The sequence below is a fragment of the Micromesistius poutassou genome (genome assembly GCF_964030765.1).
Source record: "Micromesistius poutassou genome assembly, chromosome: 23".
Taxonomy (NCBI): domain Eukaryota; kingdom Metazoa; phylum Chordata; class Actinopteri; order Gadiformes; family Gadidae; genus Micromesistius; species Micromesistius poutassou.
In genome coordinates this window covers 8697685-8710299 of record NC_140293.1, presented here as the reverse complement: position 1 = coordinate 8710299, position 12615 = coordinate 8697685, and the positions used below count along the sequence as shown (strand labels likewise).

At 42.2% G+C, this 12615-nt stretch overlaps 1 protein-coding gene across 1 annotated transcript in view; it reads left to right on the top strand.

Annotated features, from left to right (window-relative positions):
• LOC311368773 (inactive dipeptidyl peptidase 10-like) overlaps positions 1 to 12615 on the top strand; it is a gene marked incomplete at both ends in the record, with an annotated part of 104816 nt that overhangs the window by 68777 nt on the left and 23424 nt on the right. Inside the window, 9 exons of the mRNA XM_084487551.1 lie at positions 6961 to 7081; positions 8020 to 8174; positions 9568 to 9665; positions 9761 to 9884; positions 10627 to 10665; positions 10847 to 10954; positions 11159 to 11250; positions 11333 to 11380; positions 11881 to 12002. Of these exons, the coding sequence (XP_084343677.1) occupies positions 6961 to 7081; positions 8020 to 8174; positions 9568 to 9665; positions 9761 to 9884; positions 10627 to 10665; positions 10847 to 10954; positions 11159 to 11250; positions 11333 to 11380; positions 11881 to 12002 (907 nt within the window). The remainder of the gene's footprint in view (positions 1 to 6960; positions 7082 to 8019; positions 8175 to 9567; positions 9666 to 9760; positions 9885 to 10626; positions 10666 to 10846; positions 10955 to 11158; positions 11251 to 11332; positions 11381 to 11880; positions 12003 to 12615) is intronic.

The following is a 12615-nucleotide window of genomic DNA, read 5'->3' as shown; positions in this document are numbered from 1 at the left end:
GAATCAAAACTAAAAGTGTAAGGCTTCTGCATAATGTCTGTGTTTAGGAAATTGATGGCTGAACGGTGTTTGCTTATTCACTGTTTTAAAAGTACAACTTCGTACCTGTGTGTCAGCTGCTCTTTTCCAGCGGCTTCTAGGAAGGGCGCTCCCGTCCAGGGACGACTATATGGTTTAGGTGCGTTTGTGAATGACGCAGTTGCGTTAATATTTGTTATTGGTTAAGTACCTTTTTAATTCTGTTTGATTTGTTGAATGATATGTAAACACCCAGGTCTGTGCTTAGTGTAATGGTATGTACCAATTTGGGGTTGGTCTGTCTAGCAGATTTAATGGACGTGTGTTAGTTGCATAGGGAAGCTCTTGATGGACAGAAGCTGTGCTACGCTTTCTTGTACCCTCAGCTGTGTGAGGTATGGTGCGAACCTTAATTGCTAAAGCCTTGATGGCTTTAGCAATATATGCTTTGGTTTGGCTGAATATAGCCTTAGTCTTTGCTAAATATTATTTTTCCTATTATTTTCCTTTTCTTTTTACCATTTTTCATTTTTGCACTGGATGCCTAATTACTCCTGGTGGTGGAAAAATAAATCGCATCACAACGTAATTTTTGCCTCACTGCTGCCTTTTGTGCCAATCCTTAAGACCCTCTACACACTACCCTTTAACACTCCCTTTATGATTTTCCAGATGAATTTAAAGATCCCATGGCATGCTACTTTATGGATGATTTTATATAGATGTTAGTGGGCCCCTAATACAGTATTTGAAGACGTTCAAGAAATTCAGCCTTGGTGCAGAGTTACAGCCACTACGAACCAGTCCCTCAATGAGCTCTCCACAAACATGCTGTTTTTTAGAGGCGGGTCAAGGTAGAGGGTGGGGGTGTGGCCCTGAGCAACTTGCGGCCACGGTACCATGCGTCGGGTTCTCCGACGTCTCTGGTTCTTCCACTTCCACATCAATCTGAAGAACCACAACGACACTCGTAGTGGGGGTTATCTCAGCCATGGTTGAGAAGGATTTGGGGTAAAGGAACTTTGGCTTTGACTCCCTGAAGTCCAGATTGGAGGAGAAAGGGATAATTGCCCGGGATTGTCTCCCGCTGCCCTGGCGGCGGTGGAGCACCGCCGCGGGCTGCTGAAGTACCGGGCCTGTGGAGCCCCACCCGCGGGCATACCTGTGGAGCTAAGGAGACACCGAAGGAGCTGGAACGAAGGCAAGGTTGCAACGATGCACAAGAGATTTAATCCTTGCCTTCCATTCGTGATGGGGAACGTGAGATCGTTGGCCAACAAAACATATGAACTAACAGCATTGGCGAGCAGTCAGTGTGTGTACAGTGTGTGCTACATGGGAATGTACCGGACTGTGCTATCGAGTTCACGCTAGCAAGAGCGGACAGGGGACAACAGAGCGGTAAGAAGAAAGGAGGAGGTCTAGCCGTCTTTGTTAACTCAAAATGATGTAACCCTGGACATGTAACCGTGAAGGAAGTGCAAAACCAGAGGAAATAAAATCCTGGACTTGCTGTATGGCAGTGTGACGGAGGCTTACAGTTCCTCTACCCTTCCACCCCTCAGTCGATCTGATTACAACCTGAGATCATGGGACACAAACTGCAAGGTCCAGCCGTGGGGGGGGGGGGTGAAACCGCATAAGTCTTGTGCGTTTGGGCCGACTGTCCAGAAGGACCCAGAGGATCCGGTGCCCGAAAACACACATTTCTGAAACCACCTCCGAGGGTGGATTCAGATAAAAACGGACCTATGCAGTTTCGTGTTCGTATTTGTGTGGTTGCCTGAAACACAAAAGATGACATCATCGCCCCCCCCACCAGCTGGGGATGTTAGAGTTGCATTGATTTTTGTGTATGCATGTGTGTGTGTTTTTGTATGCGTGTGTATTTATATGTATATAGTATGTGTATATATGTGTGTGTTTATGTGTGTGTGTGTGTGTGTATATATATATATATATATATATATATATATTTAAGCAATAGATCACGACAGGCTGTGGTCCGTCCCTCCACTGCGCGTCGGGACGGACAACGCCCCTTAACTGTGGTATAATGAGCGTATACCACTGACTGAAGTTGAAACGGTTACGTAAGTGTGGCGAAATGAAAGTCATAGACACCCTCCATTTTGAAAAAGTGAGAAAGTTGGAAAAGCGTTTTTTTTAACGAATACAAAAAAGTAGTCCCTCCTGGCTGCCTGCAAAGTGTACGGCGGTTGCTATGCAACACACTGTAGCGTCCTTCAGAGAGAAGGCTAGAGACGGTAGCTTGGTTCGCCGGCAATTTAGCCTACTATCGAGTTCACTCACCGTGTGCCTATTGCTTTACAACATTTCCACCCTCTCCAGCAATCAACATGTTTTTAGGCTTCAGTGAACTATGCTATTGCTTTTATATATAAATAAACAACAGTTCAAGTTAGGCGCGGAGTGATACTGAACTCTGTAAACTGAACGGGCGCTATAGCTGTGTGTATACGCTCATTATACAACAGTTGGGAATTGATGGGCAAAAATACCTAACGGACACATTATATTACGAATATAGTCAACTCTGGGTCCAAACCTAACAAACACAACACACCACACATTCAAGAGGGTCAAGATGACCCTCTAGCCCCCCTATCAGTCTGCGGAGAACACTCTGCCACAGCTAGATGGCGAGGACACACATATCACACAGAAAGACAACACAACCTGGAGGCTCAAGGACAAGAGAACCCTCTATAACCCACACAAAGTCTACCACTCACACCTGGCTAGGAAAGATACTATAAGTTTCACATGCACCGGATCACGGGGCTCTTCTGAAGCAGAACTTCCACGGAGGCGAAGATCCAGACGACCTGAGCGCTGTTAGGGGACGTAGAATAAGTCGATCTCTCACGCTTTATGAATCAGTATTACCTTTGCTACTTTACTCAATATATCCGAGGCCCTCGTGCTGATAGACTTTATTACCTCTCCGTCTCATTTTATCTGGTCAAGTAACTAGACAGACTGTTTTTCGCAACAGATCAGATCACTTGATTTAAGCCACCCGTTTTATATATATATATATATACGTGTATATATATATGTACGTGCAGATAGGTATGTGTGTGTGGGTGTATATTTGTGTGTGTGTGTGTGTGTGTGTGTGTGTATCAGAGCTAGTGAGCGGAGCGGTCCGAATATCCCGCTCCTCGCTCAGGTGGCTGTTCACTCGGCCGCTCCTTCGCTCAAATTCGCGTCAGGTTGCTCCGCTCAATTTCGCCCCCGCTCCACTTAAAAATCCTCCCGCTCCAGAAAAATCGCTCCACGCTCGCTCCAATTTAAAAGAGGGAGGGGGGATTTATTGCCTAAATTATATGATAAAAATATATAAATTGATATGAAGCATATTCAAAAAACTCGTTTTTCTTTGCTCTGCGTGTGTTCGCGTAGCACACTCATGTTCCCGTGAAATGTGTCTTCTTAGATTCCAAAGTGAATCTTTACTCACTGAAACAGTGTCACCACATGGTTGATCTTGCTCTACATTGTTAGTATCTAGTTTTTTTGTAGTAATGGTACACTTGTATGACTTCTCAGTTACCTTTATAAAATATTTCCATCTCCATCTCCAACGAGCTTACAATGGCCAATATTTGAAATTTACCGGTTGTGGTTGTATTAGGAAGAAATAAATTCTGGGTGGATTTGCTTGGGCATGCCTCAGACTCGTGGTGTGAGCGGTATCGGAGCGGAATTGGAGCGGAACAGAGCGGCCGCTCCGGCCTCTAAATAAAAAACCGCTCCACGCTCCAGCAAAATTGCATCCGCTCCGCTCCTCGCTCGCGCTCCGCTCACTAGCTCTGGTGTGTATATACAGTATACCGTATATATATATATATATATATATATATACTTGATCACTGGGCCACTTTTTCTCTTTGTTTAAATTGCATCTTTGTTTACATTGCATTTGTGGAACTTAGCCACTTTATAATTTACACTTTACACTTTTAGAATTTATCTATATTTTATTATTTATCTCATAATTTATTTATTTAGTCTATTTTTGTTTGCCCTATATGTTGTTGTTTGTTCTGTTTGTCTTGTCTTCTCCTTACTTTAGCATTTCGTTTAGCATTTCCCCTTAGTGTCTACTTTTGTTTGTATTAGTACTTTGTATTCTTATTGTATTGTATTTTATTTATTTTTATCCTGTGTTTTTCCACTGCTGCTGGGCTATTGCAAAAAACGAATTTCTCCTACAGGGAATTAATAAAGTAAAGTATCGTACATCTATTTTATTTTAATATCTTATTTTATTGTATGACAATGTTTCTATGTGAAGCACTTTGAGTCTGCCTCGTGTATGAAAAGTGCTATATCAATAAGGTTGCTTTGCCTTGCCTTTGTGCAGAGAATGTCTAATATGAAGAGAACTGGCACTCTCTGGTGACTTCCGGTTTCTGAACTGACGCTCGCCAGTGAGAGCAGAATGAATGGGAGTCGACAGGGTTCCACCCTCAAATTCCACTTTTCTCAGGGTGTCATTAATGATTTTTTGTCAAGTAATTTGAGAGTCACATTCAAAAGGGGGGGCTAAAAGAATACACTCAGCTGAATATTGCATTTTTTAAGTTCACTTAACTGTTCTAAAAATCTGTTCAAAAAGATGATGACGTCACTGCCAGAGGTCCTGTTTTACGACAAGTTCTGAGTCACTTTTGCACTTCTGCATATATATATATATTATATCATATAATATATATATATATATATAATATATATATATATACATATAATATATAACATTAAATTTAGACGGAAAGTCCTCCTTAAGATATTGTTTCTGATTCTGCTTCAGATGGCATCAAGACGGGTCTCTGGTCGTAATCAGTCAAGCAGCAAGTCCATCCCTGACCAATCAGCATAGAATGCTAGCGTACGGCCAACAACGGCCCAAACTGTAAGAAATCGAAAGGACATAAGTACTCATTCATTCGACTTTTGACAAGCAGGTGAAAGAGATCCATTTAGCCGTCTAGCCCCATAGACCCCCATTCAATCTGCACTCATTCGATCACCCCCAGTGGAATTCTAATGGAACTGCAAAAAAGTTTGATACAATGGGGCTCAATAGAGAGTGCCAAGGCTCTCCGTAGATGGGCTCTGCTTTGTGTCACCTATTGTATTTCTGTGACCCCCATGTAGATACTTTTAGTAGCCTATTATAATGTTTTTAGCCTGCCTTTGACGTTATTAATTGCATTCATGCTTCAAAAACATTGAAAGTGGCATTACTTGCTCATGATTATCTTGATAAATAACATTATTCTATAAAATTAGGCTTTGGTATGGATTTTCAGCAGAAGCAAACAGAATGCCCCACAAAAACATGTTGGCCTAGTCTGTCTCAAAGAAGAAGAATAAATAACTATACATATAAACAAATCCCTGGGTCCCTCGAAAATATATTTTTTATTGAAAGAACATCCAACAGCAGTATTAATGTGTAATGATTATCTTGTTAAACAAAATGTATTTATAATAGGATACTTTTTTTAGTGTGTGTCAACATACGCTTCCTTTGGGCCTCACAAAAACTTGAAATGTTTTATTTGAAAGAACATCATCACTTACATGAACTAGCACAGAACACAACAGCTCAGGTGATTCCACTACGCAAAGACGTTGAATCAATCAACATGCAAACTGAGTGGTTTCAGGGATAGCAGCTTCCAAATGAATCACCATGGCAACGATAGAAAACGTTGCATTCACCTACATTCTAAATTCTATATTAAATTCTAACAAGTTAATTCAAGAATTTAAATGCACATATATCACTAGAAATGTTATCAAAACAAATTTTCCTCTGAGAATGAAACATGTTCTCCATTTTGTTTTGGCAGAAAGAACCTTGACATACATACGTGACGTATTGCTGTTTTTTTGGAACAGTCTATATGGGACGAGCTATACAAATAACCTATTCTGTGGTTCAGGTTGGAGAAGGCTGCTAAGGCACTTGAAGAGTGAATAACAAGAATCTGAACAGGAGTAAATTAATTCATACGAGACAGGATTATTCAGATTTTAGCAAGATTTCGAATTTGAAGTAAACAGGACTGGATAAACTTAGTTGTGATTGTGTGTATGTGTGTGTGTGTGTGTGTGTGTGTGTGTGGATGTGTGGATGCTCCATGAATACCTAGAATATGTGCAGCACGTGTGTGTGTGTGTGTGTGTGTGTGTGTGTGTGTGTGTGTGCATGTGTGTGTGTGTGTGTGTGTGTGTGTGTGTGTGCATGCGCATATGTGTGTTCACTGGGGGAAGCCACACACAGAGCCGATTGTTTGAGTTCTCTGTTGTTGCTGAGGTCCTTTGGAAGCTACACTGCAGTGCAGGAATGATCTAGATGTATCAGTGGCTGTCGTGGCAATGACAGATGAAACTTCTGAATGCAAAACAACACACCATAGTTGGAGAAAATTAACCCATTTAATGTATGCATTCACCAATCTCCTCTCTCTCAGAGTGAGGAAGGAACAGTTTCTCCCCCTCTCCATAATGCAATTGTCATCAGAGAGCTGTTTACCTAAATGCCAGGTCCCTGGGTTGTTTCCAATATGTTCAAACTCTTAGTGTTTGTGATCAGCAGTTAGACTGTTACTGAGTTACTGAGCCTGCTCCACTTTTGATTAGTTCCAGGCCATATGGGAAAACATAGCGGGGCTAGATAATACAACAGAGCACAAAATAGTTCAAAACCTACAACATTTAGACTTCCCATAACAGGGCAGAAACACAGCTACACATCACCACAACCAGCCCACAATACAATGGTTTAGACAGTCCTGGTTGAGGTACTTCAAATCTCTACCAGCACTTTTACACTGGTTTTAAACTGGGAACATCGTACTGACAACCGTAATACCTGTTGACACATTCTCGGTTCATCCTCAGGTGTACATATTTGAAAACAACATTTACTACCAAGCAGACGTCCAGAGCAGCTCTTGGAGACTGACATCCTCTGGACAGGAAGGGTCTGTCTTCAACGGCATCTCTGATTGGCTGTATGAAGGTAAGGACTGATGGCATCAGCAAAGGAAGTGAGTTGGAATGCACTCAGAAGACACCTCCAACTATTGAGGCCAAAATTAGAACCTTACTCATTTGACTATTCCACATTATTATTGAACAATTTTAAAATGTGTTTTGATGAAAACAATTTTTTTCTATCATAGCATACTCTTTCAGGTCAAAAAATGTGGAAGGATTTGATAATGTCCCTTTTGGGTAAAAGAGTAGGCAGAGTAGGCAACTTCAAAGAAACCACATTTAGATGTTCCGGGAAAGAGCCAAATAGCAGAGAGGGAAAGTGCTTTCTTGGAATATGCTGAATTTTATACTGCATTAGTCCGTAAATCACAACCAAACTACTGAAGAAAAAACAGTTGGCCTCAACAATGAACAAACATTTGAGAACTGATGAGGTTAATTGTGTTTAATTTCTACTTTTGTAAAAAAAAACAAAAAAAACAATGTGCATTAAGTGCCATTATGTGACGCAACAAACCATCAGATTCAGTTTAGTGTTCCGAACAACCATTGAATTAAACACCAATGGTTCTTAATGACCAGTGATTTTCAATGAATTTAAGAGATAATACACAACTTAAAAGTTAGCAACCTTTTCAACTCATTAACGTAATTAAACCAAACCATATACAGTCATTTACAACAGAAAATATTGAACTGTTTTCCCAACACCAGCACAGATTGTTTTGCCTACACTGACCCCTCATTGAACTGAAAGACAAAACTGACTAACAAAACGTAGTTAGCAAAAAAACTCCAGAACAATTTAACTGCTCGAAAAGCAAACATTTCTCTTTGCACCTTTATCTTTGCATTTATTTTGTCCTCCAACAAAACAATAACTGCTACCCGTCCCCCACATTCCCTTTGTTACAACTGACTTCTCCTTCAACCCGTGGCCCGCCATTTTGTCCTCTCTAGAGCAAGTGATCCACACCCAGGTGGCTCACTGGTGGTCCCCTGATGGCTCTCGGCTGGCCTACCTCTCCATCAATGACACCCTGGTTCCCACCATGCTGTTGCCCCACTTCACTGGAGCCCGTTACCCAAGGGGGAAGAAGTACCCCTATCCCAAGGTCCTAGCTCCTCCAACCTACTTCAGTCCTCACTGTGAACTATGGGGATAATGGGATAATGGGATAATGGGGGGGGAGATGTTGATTAATTTGTTGGCTACTTCCATAGCTCATTGAAAATATGATGTATAATATCATGTAATGTTATGTGGATGTATGGCTGGATGGTTGTCTGTATGTAAACACTAATGTAGTCTGCTGTGGCTGTAACTAGTTCTTCTACTCCAAGGACTGTTTACAGTTCATGCCTTTTGGATCTCCTCCATTATTGTAAAGGTGCATAAGTAAGGGATAATGTATAGAACGCTGGTCATTATCGGGAAATAAGCCCAGACAGGGCGAACCAGACACCGACGCGAAGCAGAGGTGTCTTGCTTCACCCTGAAGGGGCTTATTTTAGATAATGCTACTTCTAGCTACTTGCCAAAACGATAAAATAACTTCACACAGTGTGTCTTTTTACAATTAATTTGTTACCAGCATTCGTAGTGTTGATCAGCAGGGAAATAGTCCGCCAAAGACGTTGACGTTGCTTAGCAACCGAATCCACTGGGGTTATTAAGTTACCGGACTACTTGCAGAGTGATACAAAGGACGTGAAAAAATCCACTTTCCTTGACAGTGGTCATTATATGCTTAGCAACGGTCATTATTCGTGGAAGTCGGGAAGGCCCATGCAATTGAATGGAGCCTTCCACAGCATTGAGAAGAGCCGTGGAATAAACAAAAGTAGTTTCCCGTGGGACAAAATAACTTGTTAGTTGCTGTCAATCTATTAGGTAGTACCTGCAATTACATTAAATAACCCACACAATGTTGTTTACATTTTTTCCTAAATGATGCTGTTAACAGAGTGTTAAGAGAGTAATCACTTAACAATGGTAGAAATTTATAGCTAACCAAGCATTATTTATGATCGGCCATCAATAATCATTATCTTTAACCAATCAGGTGACTTGGTCCGGTCTATTAGCATATATAAGCATAGCAACAGTGGCACTGCTATGAGAGACAAAGTAAGTGAAGTAAACACACACACAGAAAAAAGCGTGTGTCAGACTTGTTTTTTCGTGATGCTTGCCGATGTGTCATATCATCTCTAGACTAATGAGCAGAGTGTTTGAGGGAGGCTTACCAAGAGAAGCACAATGAATGGCCCGCCGGGGTTACACCACCTCGCACACTGTCACTGTGTTCTTGTCTTGAATTATAATGTTATTACAGAGCCTTTGATTTATCTACTGGCTTAGCCTAGCGCTGCAGCTTACCAAAAACAAACAAAACCTTACACCATGGTGTGGAATAGTTCTCATAGCGACAGGCGACTGCAGGGATATCTGGGGGCAGATGGGAGATGAACTTATTAAAAGCGTCTTGGTTTGGAACTCTTCAGATGGGGCAGATCAACCCAACCGTCAAACTCTACGTCATCGCGCTGGAGGGAGGCGCTCAGACCGCCCAGCTGCGACCGCCCCACAGTTTTGAGGAAAGGTATTTCAAGACATTTCCAGGGAGAGAGGGTTCGGGTGGAGTGACCTTCACTCCCTTATTCACACCCACTTTGTGTTGTTGTTTTTTTACGCTAGAGAGCACTACATCACCATGGTGACCTGGCTCACCCGGCAGCGAGTGGCCGTGCGCTGGGTCAACAGAGCGCAGAACACGTCCGTGCTGACCCTGTGTGATGTCATCACAGCACACTGCGTCACGGTGAGGAGATGGAACTGGACACTAGGAAATGTAACCTAACCTTTCCTTACCGTGGAGATGGAACCTTTTTTTTTGCTTTAAAGGTGCTGTTAGTGATGTCATCGTTCTGGCTAACCTCTGGTCAGTCTCTGCAGTTAGAACTTCCCTCCCCAACGAGTCCCCAGATGGTTTGTTACAAAGAAACATCATCCTCGGAAAATGTTTGGACAGGGGAATGTAAAATGACTTGGCGGGTGATTGGAGGAACCATCTGGTTTTCACTGTCCATCAAGTAGATCCCGGAGTTCCTCATAGAACACAGATTGGGCCAAACTCACTGATGGTTCAGCACAAATGCATAATGTGAGCCTGGCAAGATGGCTCCTTGTGAGATTGCAATCTTGCAAATCAAGCTGTCGCTCAAGGTCACTCACCTACCTCCTCCGCACATCAACAGAAGGGCTTGTTCATGACTCTTATCCTGGCAGCCTTTTTTCTCCTTTCTTCTCTTCAGCAGTTTCTTTTATTATTATGTTGGTGTGTTTTGTTCTGTAAGCCCTTCCTGAGAACACTGGTCGCTTTGCCTGTTCAGTGTCAGTCAATACATCAATTCTGCTGCCTGACACTGAATTTGCCTCTGCCTCTTTGGAATTTCAAATTGGAGATGTAACTTTAAGAAAGCAATGATAAATCTCCAAAGTGAAGTGAGTTACATCTCCTAACACTTATATTGGTCCCTTCTTTTTCGTCCTTTATTTGGTAGAAACATGTGATGACATCGGAGAAGTGGCTTGATCGCCAGGTAAGTAGCTAGAGAGATGAGTTTCCTAATCATTCCTAATCATACATGATATATTGAGTAGCCACTTAAATCTTAATTTAGTTCATCTTAATTTGAGTTTACTGTATTTAACATGAAAACATCTACCAAAAGATGTGGATGAGGAAATGTTGAAAAGTACTCCTCCTTTACCCTCCTTTAGAACGAAGAGCCGGTGTTCTCCCAGGACGGCTCGGTGTTCTTCATCACCCTCCCTCTAGAAAATGGCGAAGGAGGAGCCTTCAACCACATCGCCATGTTAACAGACCAGGTGAAGCCCCCTGAGAGGATTGGCATTTCACGAGGAAACGTCAAAGCATTTTTTTTACATATTAACCTGCATTTAGAAAAAGGTACTACTTGCATTTAGAAAAAGGTACTAAGGATTTTGTGTTACAAAAAGTCTAATATGGCCTACTAACATCCACAATGTCTCTGTTGAAACCTGTTTGATTCCTCGCCTCCCCCCCCTCAGTCCGAGGATCAGGAGGTCAATGTTCATCACCTGACCTCGGGAGGCTGGGAAGTCTCTCAGGTCTTAGCCTTCGACGAGAACACAGACTCAGTGTGAGTTTGACCAACGAGACAGTGACTGCAGTATTTTATAAGATTAATGAATACCTTAGTTCACACTCTCGTATCTGTGCAGGTATTTCCTGAGCACAGAGGATGGGTCTGCACAAAGACAGCTCTACAGGTACGTCAAAGTATCTGACTGTGGTCAGGGTGATTCAATTAAGTGTTTGATAAAAAAAATTGGTAAAGATTGAGACAGAAGTATTCCTAAAATTGTGTTTCACCTATCCCTGTTGGGATATGTTATAGCCAGGGGTGCACATAAATTTTTAGTGAGTTACTAGGTGAGTACCAGGAGATGGTGTTTGGTACGCACCCCTCACACGTAACATCTGATCTTATGAAACGTATCCAGTTTCACAAAGGAGATTCCATTTTCAATACACAACTTCTTAAGCACAGCAGTGTTTTTGCTCCACCATTTTTTTTTTATCAAACTGCAGCAGCTTGACCACAGAGCATGAATATCTCACGTGACATTACGCATCCCTGATTATGGGCGCGCATGCGTAATTGTGTACCAGTTAGGTGCACCCCTGGTTATAGCAGCTTGCCAGGAATATGAAAAAAAATATGACCTTTCCGTGACTTGATCCATGTTGAGTTTTGTCCTGCTTTCAGGGTTTCCACTGTGAGTCCGTTTCAGAGGTCCTGCCTAAGCTGCTCTCTTTCCAAAGTCCGGTGCACCCACTTCCACGCTCGCCTCAGCCCTCGCTGCCAACACGTCCTCCTGGACTGCCGAGGTAGAGAGGGACCACACTGTCAATATCACCTCACAAAATGATCACATCATAGAGGTACCACATGGTACCTCTAGGTAACCGGGTTACAGAAGCAAGTAGACAGGGGCAATAGATCCATATGCAAAATCCAACAATAACATTACATTAAAACCAGTGTCCAAAATAATGGATAGATTATAGAAATATTCAAGCTCTGCAGTATAGCAATCTAAAATTGAAAGACGCACATACGATTGTCCGTTCTCTGCTTAAAGGGGTAGTTCAGGATTTTGGACATCGGGTCTCATTTCCAAGTGAGCCAGTGTGTTATTTATCATTGGAGAGCGTTTTCATCACACTTTTCATTCAGTCCTTCTAGTTGCAGAAATCGCTGGTGCTAGGCTAGCGCAAGTCAAGGGGAACTGCTAGCCTGCCAATAAAAACAGTTTTACCCACTCCCGAGGCAAACCAATTATAATGCCCGACTAGCGATGTAAATGTCTGTGTTGATAGAATAGCGTTAGAAATAAACTTACCCTTGCATCGCATTGCATTTAGCTTATAATCCCTGTAGTTGGAAGCAAGCTACGGCAGCGGCGGACTGATATTACCTGGAGTGAGCTTCTCTGTTTAC